Genomic DNA, 14,028 nt, shown 5'->3' with positions numbered 1-14,028 from the left:
GCTACCTAACCAGCCAGAAGTACTCTCCCTTTTCTGGGCCCCTTATCCACAATCCATGTTTCACACCCTTGAAGGCTTGGTTCAGATCCTGACCCCTCCTTGAACTTGTCCCAGGGCTCCAACTGTGGAGCTCTGCTTCTTTGCCTCTGAATGCCTCTCTCTTTCTTAGTGGTGTTCAGTTTCCCATGTGTTGGTCATTCCAGCATGACTATGTGACATCAGGGTTAGTGGCTTTGTCTGTACAGTCAGTTACACTCATGAAGTATGGTACCCTGTACGTGTAAAGGAGTGTGCTGTGGGATGTGGTGTGTGTGTGTGTGTGTGTGTGTGTGTGTGAGACACACTCTGCTTTTAAGGAACTTAAAGTCTAGAAGAAAGAATAAACCATGGCACAAATGGCTAACGTGGGAATATGATGAATAGTAGAGACAAAGCAACATGAGGACTCAAAGGAGAGAAAGATTGCAAAGAAGTTGAGCATTGCTGCAGGGAGCCTGGCACCTCTGGGCTAGGTCGTGGAGGGTACAAAGAGCTTTAGCTGACATAAGTGGACAGAGAGAGGAGAAACCTTCTGGGAAGAGAGCTGCTTGTGCAAAGGCACAGAAGGCAGAAAGTTCAGGCTGTCCTGGGGAAGCAGAGCCCCCTCTGGGGCTGAGGCCTTCAGTATGGCACAGGAGGCTGGGGCTTTCCAGCTTGGCATGGCCAGCCTTTCTGTGCTCCAGGAGATCACTGAAACCAAGCAAGGAATGTGGCTTACGAGTTCCCCTGAGGACTGGAAGATGGGTGTGGAAGCTCTGTGCTATGGCTGTACCTAAGTCCTCATGGTTCCCATCCCAAACACTTCTCAATCCTGAAACCAGGCTCCCCAGTAAAGCTGTTGAGGGCATTTGGTCTGGACTAGAGCACCCAATGACCAGCACCCTGAAGAGAGAATGGGGAATAGACTCAGTGATGGGAATACATGTCAATTTTCTCAACCTGTATAACTTTATTTTCCCTTACCCCAAAGATGGCAGACAGAAATCTGCACAAGCCAAGGTTTAGGCTCTGAAAGAAATTTGGGTATTACCCAAAAGAAGCATGTCATAAAACTGAGAACATGCTTTAGGCTTGTGGCCCCTTAGACACCCACTCCTTCCTATCAGGAATGAGCTGATTAACCAGGTTATGTTCTCTGTGGAGAAGGCACTCCTACAGATGGCCACCGCAATATCCTGTGTGACTCAGTGTTTCCCCAGGCTAGGCCAGCTCCCTCCGACACACACACTGCCATCTGTCACCTGGAGGAGCAGGGACAGCTCCCACTCCAGGTCTTCAATCCTCTGAGCCAGGTGGGCTCTTCTAACTCCCAGCATCAGGGTCTGCTCACTCTTCAGGGCCCAGGTCCCCAGACTGTCTCCTTCTGGGCCACTTGCCTCCACTGGGTAGGGTCTTTCTTCTTGCCACTCACAAGGGAAGATGCTGGGAACCTCCTGAAAAGGACACAAATAGAAAAAGGAGATGTGGCCCCTGTGAATTGTAAACTCACTCTTTCCTGAATCTACCATGTAACATTGGCAAGATGCTTGTCACTCTAACAACCTCTAGGCATTACCACCCTTCCAAATACTTGGGCAGATGCCAACAAGTTACCTCCAGGCAATGACCTCACAATTAACTAATAAAGACATAGTGTTCCCTAAGTTTATGTTGCTACAGTAATGCACAACAACTAATTATATCATTACATAATTATCATGGTTAATAATATGGAATAATTATTGAATAATTAAATCTTGCTGTATTTTATAGCCCCTCAGCTCATCCTGTTTTTTTTCTTCCTTAATACTAGAGATATTTATATAATGTCTCTTTAATCTTGAAGTATCCCTGTTATTTTATCCTCACCAAATCATCTGAGCCCCTCAATGCAGTCAATGATAGATCCTTGTGCTAGATCCCTCCGCAGTGGAACTGACATCATAGCTGCCTATCTGACTGGAGAGTGGCTGTCTAGAGACCCCACAGCTTAGTGTGACCTTTTTGGGAAAAGTCTAGATGAAGCTCAGGGAAGGAACAATGCCTTTTTGGGAAAAGTCTAGATGAAGCTCAGGGAAGGAACAATAAACACACTGAGGAGAGAATACAAGGGGAAGTTGGCATTTGCATTTGGGTTTCATAAGGAAGACCCACCTTGGGGGTTCAGGGAAACTTTTGGGCCTCAGGAGACTGTTCCTTCAGCCCTGCTGGGAAGGGCATCTGTGCATTTCATGGCTGTTACACAGCCCCCGCTGTGCCTTTGTTTGTACAAAAGATAAATTTTCCTTTATTCATTTGGGAGCACAGGTGACCTTTCTCATTGTTTTTGTCTGAAGAAGGAGGTCAGCTTGACCAAGAACAGATTTTCCAAATCTCCCAACATTAAGGCCCAGGCATATACAACGTTCTCATGGAACTCTGCATGTGCCCCAATGCTGTTCCTCCTGGGTCCTCACTCCCAGGGCCCCTCTTAGCTGAAGAAGGGATTCCTTGGTGACAGAGATGCCCATTCTTGGATGCCTGGTGAGAGGAGGTGTCTATGCATGCTCCTCCACCACTCAGAGCATTGCCTGTGTTTAGTGACTTAGTAAGGCAGGGAGTAGGGTGAGATGATGGAGGAATGGGCTTGGGTGCAGAAATTAAGAGTATGCAAAAAAACTCAGGTCAAGAAAAATGGTATTTTAAAGGAGTATTAAAAATTTCCAAATGGAAAACTAAGGCCCACAAGCTGGCTGCCTGCTTTAGTGGATAGAGTTTTATTGAGCTCAGTGCAGGGACAACTAAATCATCCCTTCTGTCTCTTGTCTTTGTCCACTCCAACCTTCCCTGTATTGATACCTCCAAAGACCCAAGTTAGGATGGAGGAGCAATCTAGATGACGAATGCATCTTGTGAAAAAGTCACTGTTCCAGAACCATGTGCTACTGGTTAGGCTGCATCTGAACTGCTATTTTTATTGTTCCCTTTTCATGTTCTTCCTCAATCTTTGACATGAAGTTGAGCACACTGTAAGAGGCCAGATGAAACTTTCCACAAGTTTACTTAGAGACCCCAGCTGCAAATCCAAGCTGATTGAGTGGGCTTCCCTGTCTCTAGAAGTACTTGCCAAAACAAACAGGCAAAACCAAACTATGGCTGGTGGGATTTCTGATCAGAACTGGTTGTTCTGGTCTCAATCCCTTCTATGGCAGACTGTGAGACCCAGCTATCTGTGGGCACCTCAGGAGCTGAGTCAGTGGTCTGTTGGGCTTACCACAAATGTATTGCCTTCACTTGGGAGCAGTTGTGCTGGTTTGTCTTTTTCTTTCTGGAGCTCCAGGGCTTGAGCAGTGAGCCAGAAGAACTCTTTGTTCATCTCATCCAAAGTATCTTCCACCTGCCAAATCTTTCTCTAAAAACAAGGGACACATGGTAAAGGCTGCTGTGGAGGGATGCACAGGGACCACAAGAGCAAATAGCAGGACACCAAATCCAGGTAGGTGTGACCAGGGAGAACTTTCTTGTATGGGGCACATCTCAGTTGAATTTTCATGATAAACAGAAATTAGCTGGGTGGACAATGGAAGAAGGGCATGCTAGGCAAAGGGAACAGCATATATGAAAACATAGAGATATGAGAGAGAAAGAGAACACTCATCCATCTATCACTTCATCCATCTGTCCATCCACTCATAAGTAAAGAAAGATTTATTGAGCACCCAGTATTTGTCAAGCCAGTAATTAGTTCTGAAATTCCATTTGTGAACTTCCATGGGGTTTACAGTCTATCAAGAATGGCAGACCTAAAATAAGGAATTATGAGTGACTAATGCTACCTGTGGATTGCTGTGGGAAGGTTGCTATAGGAAGTAGTCCAGCTTCAGTTTGGTGGTAGCAAAGAATTTGTTTGTAAAAGTAGAAGGAGTTGATACTGGAGAAATGGAGGTTATGAGGGGCTAGAGACAGTAGGTCACAAAGGGTCTTGTGCATTAGTCTCAGCTACTATGGCAGAGAATTTCTAATTAATAGAATTCAATTTGTGGGGAGTGTAGTGTGCTCAGCTAAAAAACTGCTTATTTCAGACTTTCTTCTAGATTGAGATTTCCATAAGTCTTGGAAAATGAGATATAAAAGAAAATTGTTGAATGGATGGATTTTAGAAAACCTCATCAAAAAGAGAGCTGACTCAGTCAGTCTGTGCCCTTTTACCTTCCTACCTTTCCAGCAACCATCTTGTGACCACAAGGACCCTGAAGATGAAAGTCGTGTGCTAAGGGTTATGGAGCAGAAAGAACGATCCTAAACTTTGTAGATCATAGGTGCTGATGGGTTCGCTTTTGAACATGTTACATTTAAGCTATTTGTGGCATTCCCTCAGTTAATACAACATCCAATTGCCTGGCCAACTTGGCTGTCATGGATAGTTCACCTCTTGCTCCACACATGAAGTGCCAGATAAAATATAAATACAAATGCAGAACCATGTTTCAATGAAAACTCTCTTGACGCCAGAGATGCAGAGACAAGTCAGTGGTAGGACGAAGCTGAAAGCACATGGCATGGAGGTATTTTTTCTTAAAGGCTGAGGTGTTAACTGCCATATTGAGGCTATTTGTGGTGGGAACTGGCCTGTGGCTGCCTGAGTAAAGTCTGGACTCAATAACTTCTATGAAGTTGAATTAAAAACTCCTGGCCTGAGCGCATGGCCCATTGCTGAGCAAGCTTGTTGCTCAGGGCTGAGGCTGGAACAGATTTGATGTGAGAAATTGGAACCATGAAGTTGAGCACACTGTAAGAGGCCAGATGAAAGAGAGAGATGAAGGATGTGGAAACTAACCTCCCAAGAGAACTGGAAGCAACAAACCTCATAGTGTGCAAGTGGAGACAATGATAGTTGCCCCACAGGGAGGCATGTACAGAGGATAATCCCCCTGAAGATGACTTGTGGATGAAAACACAAAATATGGAAGGAAACCCAATGGCATAAAAGTGAGCAGATTTGATGAAAATACCCTCAAGAAACTAGAGATAACAGTAAAATCTGAGCATGGCTATCATAAAAGTATGTTTAAAATGTGAAGGAAGGGGGTGCCTGGGTGGCTCAGTCAGTTAAGCATCTACATATGGATTTCAGCTCAAGTTCATGATCTCATGGTCATGCGATTGAGCCCCACATAGAGCTTCTTGCTCAGCAGAGAGTCTACTTGAGATTCTCTTTCTCCTTTATCTCTCCCCCTTCCCCAACATGTACACATACTCTTTCTAAAACAAATAAATAAATCTTTTTAAAAAATGTGTGAAGGAAGACAAAAAGAAGGAATAGAATTCATAAGGCAAGCACAGGAACATTATGGAGAAAATAAATCTAGAAATGAAAACACATGAAGAGAAAAACAATGGCTTACATATGGAACCAACTGTAGTGGGTTTGTAGAAACTTATGAGGAAATCACCTGGAATATGGAACCCAGAGGCAAATAGATAGGAAACATAATGGAGAAGTGAAGAAATACAGAGGTAGAAATTTTAAATGTTGTCTAGCAGTATTCATTAATAGATGATGTTTTTTGCATATGCAATTTTATACATGTCCGTATTGTGTGTTCACTTTGCCATCTCATTGGACACCAAGATGCCTTCCTTACCTGTCAGTTCTTTGAGCAAAGGAAATGGATTTGACCTATCTTTAGACCTATTTTTAGACATAGCTCCCTCACACTCAGCCCTTCTTCTGTAAAAGCTGATTGTAAAAGATGGGGATCAGGGTAAGATCTCTGTCGCCTTCCTTATTTGTGTTTCTGAATGAGATCAGGCAGCATGATACAGAAGAAAAAGCAGAAGTTTCTGATAGAACTGGACTTAAAACTCTCTTGGACAAGTTTACCTCCCTCTCTGACGTTCAGCTTCCACAGCTGAAGAGTCAGTGGGTCTGTCTCAGAGGGTTTTTGTGAGGTTCACATGGGTGTTCTCTGTGAAAGCAATCAGCACAGTCCTGGCTCATAGGAGGCTCTCAACAAATAACACCTTTTCTTTCTGCCCTTTTTGGACACTAATGTGACTCCCTGTGGTTTTGGCAGAGAGAAAATTAATCATGGCTTAGTGTGTGGGGATGATAATTAAAATCATTACCATCCATTTTGGGTACCAATAACCTTCCATGTCATGTTAACTCCATTATGTCATGGACTGTCACAGCATCTGCTATTTTACTTTCATAAAGAAGGAAAGGGGGAAAATGTTCTTTCCATAGAAAGAATTTCCCAATCTGTGACCATCCTGGGTTGTGTGAAGGAATAGTGTCAGTGACATCTGTAGGTATTGCTATACCTTATAGGGGTGGCACTTGTTTTAAGTTAATGAGCAGAAACTGTAATCTCTGAGGATGCCTTACGGATATAACATTATGTTTCATAGGCTTCTTTCCCATTTCCATTCCTTTTACTATCAGATCTGCTCAAGTATCTTTTGATTAAAAAGAAATGAAAAACATAAGTATGCCAGAACAAAAGAATCTCCCAACTTACATTTTTCTTATCATAAAAGGTAACCCTGGCTCAGTGCAGAATATTAGTAAATATAACATTTAAATGTATAAATGAGTACATTAATATTATGATAACCTACTGAGGAGGTCTGCATGGAGGGTCCCACTTCTTTGCCCTCTCTAGACTTACGGCCTTCACCACGTTCTTCTGTGGTGCTCTCCCACTGTGTGTGAGCTTTTTTCTCATAGCTTGAAGCTGAACTCCACCATCTGACTTCCTTTGGGATTAATATAGGCAGAAGTCACCTGGTGCCAGTTTTGAGCCCAGGCCTGAAGAGGTCTTTTGTTATTCTGCCAATAAATACTGTAAGAAGGACATGTCCAGGCTAGCCTGCTGGCCCTGGGAGGAGGAGGAGAGACCCCTGAAGCACCGTTGCCCCAAAACAGTGTCTCAGGCAAGCCCAGCCTGGATCTGGGGCCCAGGTGAAATGCAGATAACCTGTGAGATCTGGAACTGTGGGGCAGGCCCAGACCAAATTAGGTGAACCCCCAGACATAGGAGCAATAAATCCTGATTGTTCTTTGCTGCTGAGAATTTGTGTTGTTAGTCCTACAGCAAAAGCTAACTGATACTCAGTAATCATTCTTAAATTTTTGGGTCTTCTCACTTCAGTTTTTCTCTCTCTCTCTTCCCTCAAACTACTCTCACTACTGTTTTTATGGCCCTCTCTTTCTGTTTTTCCCATGTGTCTTTTTAAGAATATATACACCCACATGTGAAATCATTCCACATGTGCAATTCTCTATCTTCATCTTTTACCTTAATAACATTGAAAATTCTCTATAACCTTGTTTTTCATAAAGGCATTAATATCTCATAGTAGAGCTCTACCGTAATTTAGGTAAACCCTTATATTATCAGAAATTTAGATCATCTCCATTTATTTTTATAACATAATAAATTTCAATGTCCTTGTTTCCTCATATTTGTCTGTATTTAAATTTTTTTCCTCTTAGACAGATTCTTAGGATTAGAGATACTGAGTGGACTGAATATTTTAGAGGCTTTTGACACAAAGTGCCAGATTGCTTTCCAGCAAGGTTTTAACTTTTTATCCTCAATTAGCCGGATGTGGTACATCTATCTCTGTCATCCTCACAAACAATAAAAAGAATTTATGTAGATATAAAAGGGCATCTAGTTTAACTAACATTTAATTAAGATTTCTCTGATTCTTTGAATATTTTTCATATAAATTTATCTGTTGGTAACTCCTTTCTCTTAGGGCTATTTACATATTTTTTTCTCACAGAACAAAAGTATCTGTTGATGGCAAATTTTGACCTAGAGAATCCTTTTTTATATTATTATATGATCATACCTATTGTTGCCTTCCTTTGGGATTCTTTTAAACCTTCACAGGCTCCCACCTCTTGCCCTTATGAATGTTATAGATGTAGGGGTCAGGGGCTGTCACCCACCAAGACCAGCCAACTTGGCATAAAGATCATGCCAAGTTTAAAACAATCAAGGCCAAAAAGACTTGAACATAATTTAGATAGAGGGAGAGAGTGGTCACCATAGAAAACTACACTGTAATGTGAACTAGGTGTGGTGGATAGGAGAAATGGAGCAAGGCCTGTTGCATCAAAGTCCTTTCTATGTCCTATTGTTTATGGATGATCCAGCAAGCATTTGTTGACCAAACATTTTCTCTTTTTCATCTTCCTGTGAATTGCATTTATTCCTTTGAATTCCCTATTCCCAACTTTAGTTCAGGATATACCTTCTTTTGTCTGATTTTAGGATCTCATGTCTGTATGGATTCTCCATATGTATGAAATTAAATTTGATTTTCTCCTGTTAATCTGTCTCATGTCAACTTAATTCTTAGTCTAGCTAGAAGAACCTTGAAGGACATAGAAAAAATGATTTCCTCCCCTATATAGACAATCAGTAAACACTTAATGAGTGATTTTTTTTTACCTATATTCTCTAATCCTAATTGGATTGTATTGAACAATATTCTCCAATCCTAATTTTATCCTAATTTCTTTTCCCACAAAATATCCCTCCCAGTCATGTTTTCTCCACCTCTGTGTTTGATTTCTGAGCCCCAGAGTCACATACAGTGTTTAGGTAACAAGGAGGGCTGAAAGATGGGACAACCAAACAGCTCAGAATCCTTGGAGGAGGCAGAGACCCATAGCACTCCCTGAGGTGAAGAGGACATTGGTCACAGAGTCAGATTCCTACCTGCAGCTCAGGAAAGGCTCTGTGCCTGTGTCCAGCTGTGAGGATCCACAACATAGAACTTGGGCTCATTTTATCTCCTCCTTCGGTGGCACACTGAGGGAGCTGTCCAGGTCCCAAGTCCTGCTGGAATCTAGGAAAAGGGAATGAGAGATATACTTTAGGCCTTTGCTACCCAGTAGTACATCTCCCCAACCAGAAAAAGAACATATTGGCCACTTTTAACTCCTCCCTGAGATGTCTGGGATTAGAGAAGGATGAGATTATTAACATGACAGAGAAACTGACAGACCCACATAGATTCCCTGAAACTGCACCCACAAAACTATTCTTGTCTCAGCAGGTGAATGACTTCTCAGTAATGGGTACAGAATATGCCATCCAGAAATATGCCAAATATGCCAGCTTGGCATATTGATTATTTTCAGCTGAAGGCAATTGAGAAGAAACAGATATAAGACAAGTGCTCTGATCTCACCCTATTTACCTGAACGCAGGACATACATTTTAAAGGTGCCTTGCAACACTCTCTAGGAAGGACAGGAGTTAATCATTGAGATAACTCTAGATGCTTATCAGCCTAGAGATGGCACCAGAGGAATTTACACAAAAACCTTGCTAAAACTGGCCCTTTTTCTCCACTAGTTCTCCTACATATTTACCTTCTCACAGATTGATGCCCTAGAAACTCAAAGACCTTTTCTTTTCTTTTTCTTTTGTTTTTTCACCTCTCTTAAAATTTACTGTTCTGTTAAGATGCTGTGTAAGCCCCAGTTCTAAGGACCCTTCCTTTACATTTCACTGAGCTCTTTCATGTGTATGTGCCCATAAAGTGTCTACTTTATAGGTTATTGTGAGGATTAACTTAGAGAGCAGATAAGAGTTTGCCTCAGGGGCACCTGGGTGGCTCAGTGGGTTAAAGCCTCTGCCTTCAGCTCAGGTCATGATCTCAGGGTCCTGGGATCGAGTCCCGCATTGGGCTCTCTGCTCAGCAGGGAGCCTGCTTTCCTTCCTCTCTCTCTGCCTGCCTCCCTGCCTACTTGTGATCTCTGTCTGTCAAATAAATAAATAAAAAATCTTAAAAAAAAAAGAGTTTTCCTCAGGTCCAGTACATACAAACAGTTACTATGACTATTACCACTTATTGTTATTAAAGAGGGATGAATGGAGGAATAGACCATGCATCTAAATGCATGGAGAGAAATCAAGTTAACAGATCCATCTCAGCCTCTGGGTTGACTTGGAGAAAGAACAAGTCAACCATGAGGCTACGTTGTGGAGGAGGAAGGAAAGTTGGAAGGAGATAGGTCTGGTGAAGTCCAGAGTCAGCCAGAGCGAATGTGGCCTTATTCCCATGGGTGGGAATAAACTCAGTAAATGACATGAGTTCTGATGAGTTACTCAAACCAGCGAATCCCTTGGTAAACCAAGGTAGCCAAGACAATGGGTGAATTACTATGGGAAGAGCATCTCAGAGCCTTCAGCTAGATATGAGTGGGTTAAGGATTTAAATCCAGTTCTGGTTATGAAAAATACAATTCTCAGTGATGACGGAACAAAAGACTGCCTGAAGACTGGATAAGCTCACACTCTACAACCTCCCTACCACCCTCTACTCCTGGAGGAAACATATGTGATATTTTTCCAGAATCTCCCAAGTAACTTAATGTTAATGCAGTATCAGAGGGCCATTATCTTGTAGGTCTTCCTTAGCATAAGAAAGTTCTTTTAAAACCTCCCTTTTTCTTTATCTCTCCCAATTCCCAAGTATATAATTAGCCACCCTTCACAACCCTGTTGCAGCAGCTCTTTCTGCTCACGGGACCTGTCCCTGTGCTTTAATAAAATCACCTTTTGTACCAAAGATATCTCAAGAATTTTTTCTTGGCCACAGGTTTTGAACCCTAAAGTTCTTTCCTATGTCATCTTTACTAAGGATCACAACCAAAGAATATAGCAGCTGTGTGCAAGGCCTGATGCTGATACCTGTCCCCACCTTGTACTTTGGTGCTCTTCATCCAAGGGCAGAGGCTGTGGCTTCAGGGTCATGTTACTTGCCAGGTGAGAGTCTTGTTGATAAGTAGGGAGAGGCTGTTCACCAACCTGATGAGAGGCCTTGGAAGAACAGACAGTTTTGCAACTTTCCTTCAGTTTTGGGCCCAGAAAAGAACTGTGATGGACAGGGGCATCATTGCTGAACCACCACGGGCACCTGCACTGATTTGAGCTTGGAATTTCGTGTCTTGGTGTGGCCAGACCACTGACTGCCTAGTTCTCCCAGGGTGCCCAAGTGCCTTTTCTTGCCCCCAAAGGCACTTTGGGAACAAATGTGACTGTGATGGATTCTGCCCAGTTGCACTGGGGATGTATCAGGCAGGGACTCCTGAACAGAGGCCCTCTGAGTCTTTTTTCCCTTTGACATGCTGTTCTCAGGGTAGGATCCATGAATTGTGCTTCCCTTCTGAGCTCTGTGTAAGACGCCAGATTATCAAGGGGACTGGGGAGATTGTCTCTGACACACATCTTAGAGAAGATAAAGAGCTAAAAACAGGGGTTAACCTATGAGCATGGGCAGTGCACCCTAGATTTCTGAATAGAGCTCAGGGCCACCAGAAGAGTGTCAGGTCCGTGTGTGTGTGTGTGTGTGTGTGTGTGTGGTGTGTGCAGATATGTATGTATGCATGAGTTTGGTGTTTGAATGTGCACATGTGTGTGGTTGTGTGTGGTGTGTACATGCATGAAAGTGTGCATGAATGTGTGCCTGAGTGTATACCAAACGAGTCTCCACAAGGTTGGGGTGATAGTGAAGATGTCTGGAAACACAAGAATACTTTATCACCCTGGGGGGTTTTCACCTTTCTGCTGGCCCCAGTTGGTTGCCCACATGCATGAGAAAGTGCTGATGCCAGGGCCACGATCACTCTGTCAAGCTCTGGCTGCAAGCCCAGGGGTGAGACACTGGTGGTGCAGCCTGGGGAAGGAGGACACAAAGACCAGCCTCAGACACAGTCATCTCATCTGACCACAGATGACCCACCTTACATTTACTTGACTTTTTCCCATTTTTGAAGCTTTGTTGTGAGACTTTTGCCTTTTTATTCCATTTCTACCTCCATCTCTGAACCCACTTCTGTCTCTCTCCTTCCTTCAGGCAGTCTTTCCAATGTGCTAAATATATGAGGATTGAACCTTGACGACTACATCATGGTTTTTTATGTGTGAATAAAATTTTTATACATAATCTCTTCCCTTCTTATACAACTCTTTCTGTTTCTTCTTCTTCTTCTTCTTCTTCTTTTTTTTTTTTAACTCAGAAATGTTTAAAGATCTTTTATCTCTATACATAATCTGTTACTTCTGACTGCTTGAGCATTTTTGAGTACTGCACTTGGCTTTTGTGCCCTCCCCTCTACTCCCCCCAGCTGCCAGGCCAACTTAGGATACCTGCTGCCAAGACCAAGGCTGTGCTGGGATTCACACCCAGCAGTCTCCAAGAACTGCACTGTGACTTACTGAAATACCTACTCAGAGGGAACCTGATAAGCTGCAGGGTAATTTTGTCAAAATATTATTTAATTGCTTTCTTCTTTTTAATTTTCTAACCTTCATTACATAATTTTTTGGAAAAAAGACAGTCTCTTCAATAAATGGTGCTGGGAAAACTGGGCAGCTATATGTAGAAGAATGAAACTCGACTATTCTCTTACACTGTACACAAAGATAAACTCAAAATGGATAAAAGACCTCAACGTGAGACAGGAATCCATCAGAATCCTAGAGGAGAACATAGACCGTAATCTCTTCGATATCAGCCACAGCAACTTCTTTCAAGATATGTCTCCAAAGGCAAAGGAAACAAAAGCGAAGATGAACTTTTGGGACTTCATCAAAATCAAAAGCTTCTGCACAGCAAAGGAAACAGTCAGGAAAACAAAGAGGCAACCCACGGAATGGGAGAAGATATTTGCAAATGCCAGTACAGACAAAAGGTTGATATCCAGGATCTATAAAGAACTCCTCAAACTCAACACACATAAAACAGACAATCATATCAAAAAATGGGCAGAAGATATGGACAGACACTTCTCCAATAAATACATACAAATGTCTATTAGACACATGAAAAAATGTTCATCATCACTAGCCATCAGGGGGATTCAAATTAAAACTACATTAAGATATCACCTTACACCAGTTAGAATGGCCAAAATTAGCAAGACAGGAAACAATATGTGTTGGAGAGGATGTGGAGAAAGGGGAACCCTCTTCCACTGTTGGTGGGAATGCAAGTTGGTGCAGCCTCTTTGGAGAACAGTGTGGAGATTCCTCAAGAAATTAAAAATAGAACTTCCCTATGACCCTGCCATTGCACTCCTGGGTATTTACCCCAAAGATCCAGATGTCATGAAAAGAAGGGCCATCTGTACCCCAATGTTTATAGCAGCAATGGCCACGGTCGCCAAACTGTGGAAAGAACCAAGACGCCCTTCAACGGATGAATGGATAAGGAAGATGTGGTCCATATACACTCTGGAGTATTGTGCCTCCATCAGAAAGGACGAATACCCAACTTTTGTGGCAACATGGAGGGGATTGGAAGAGATTATGCTGAGTGAAATAAGTCAAGCAGAGAGAGTCAATTATCATATGGTTTCACTTATTTGTGGAGCATAACAAAAAGCACGGAGGACATGGGGAGTTAGAGAGGAGAAGGGAGTTGGGGGAAATTGGAAGGGAGGTGAACCATGAGAGACTATGGACTCTGAAAAACAATCTGAGGATTTTGAAGGGGCGGGGGTTGGGAGGTCGAGGTACCAGGTGGTGGATATAATAGAAGGCACGGATTGCATGGAGCACTGGGTGTGGTGCAAAAAATAATGAATACTGTTATGCTGAAAATAAAAAATGAATTAAAAACAAAAAGAAATAATGGAAGTCTCTATCTTCAGTTAGCTAGGCAAGGAGTAGGCTTCATTTAGTCTTCTTCATTCAGCTCCTGTCAGTGCCCATGGAGAGGATTTTTAGGACATGAAGTTTTTACAGCTTAGTCCCAGACCAATTTCAGAGGAAGGTAGCCTTTTATGTCCTTCTTCTCATGATCACTTGGCCAGGTGTTCCAGCCCAGATATGTATGGATAAGTTTAAGGAGAGGAAATTGTATTGAGAGGTCAAGGAAAGCTTTTAACAACATTGCTCCATCTCTGTGGTTTCACAGACCACACATGAACACAAATACACACACGTATACACATGTGCCAGGCAAGGCTTCTGGCATCTGTTTGACCTGCTTCCC

The 14,028-nt window shown here is 42.7% G+C and overlaps 1 protein-coding gene across 1 annotated transcript in view; it reads right to left on the bottom strand.

The window, feature by feature from the left end:
• Positions 1 to 968: 968 nt before the first annotated feature.
• The window catches only part of LOC309849264 (uncharacterized protein), an 89,144-nt gene continuing 76,084 nt past the window's right edge, over positions 969 to 14,028 (bottom strand). Inside the window, exons 62-66 of the mRNA XM_082701630.1 lie at positions 11,591 to 11,706; positions 10,732 to 10,850; positions 8,739 to 8,868; positions 3,272 to 3,409; positions 969 to 1,472 (exon numbers count right to left, since the gene is read on the bottom strand). Of these exons, the coding sequence (XP_082557756.1) occupies positions 1,224 to 1,472; positions 3,272 to 3,409; positions 8,739 to 8,868; positions 10,732 to 10,850; positions 11,591 to 11,706 (752 nt within the window). The 3' untranslated portion in view covers positions 969 to 1,223. The remainder of the gene's footprint in view (positions 1,473 to 3,271; positions 3,410 to 8,738; positions 8,869 to 10,731; positions 10,851 to 11,590; positions 11,707 to 14,028) is intronic.

The sequence above is a fragment of the Mustela nivalis genome (assembly GCF_964662115.1).
Source record: "Mustela nivalis genome assembly, chromosome: 15".
Classification (NCBI taxonomy): domain Eukaryota; kingdom Metazoa; phylum Chordata; class Mammalia; order Carnivora; family Mustelidae; genus Mustela; species Mustela nivalis.
This window is presented reverse-complemented; position numbering and strand designations above follow the sequence as displayed.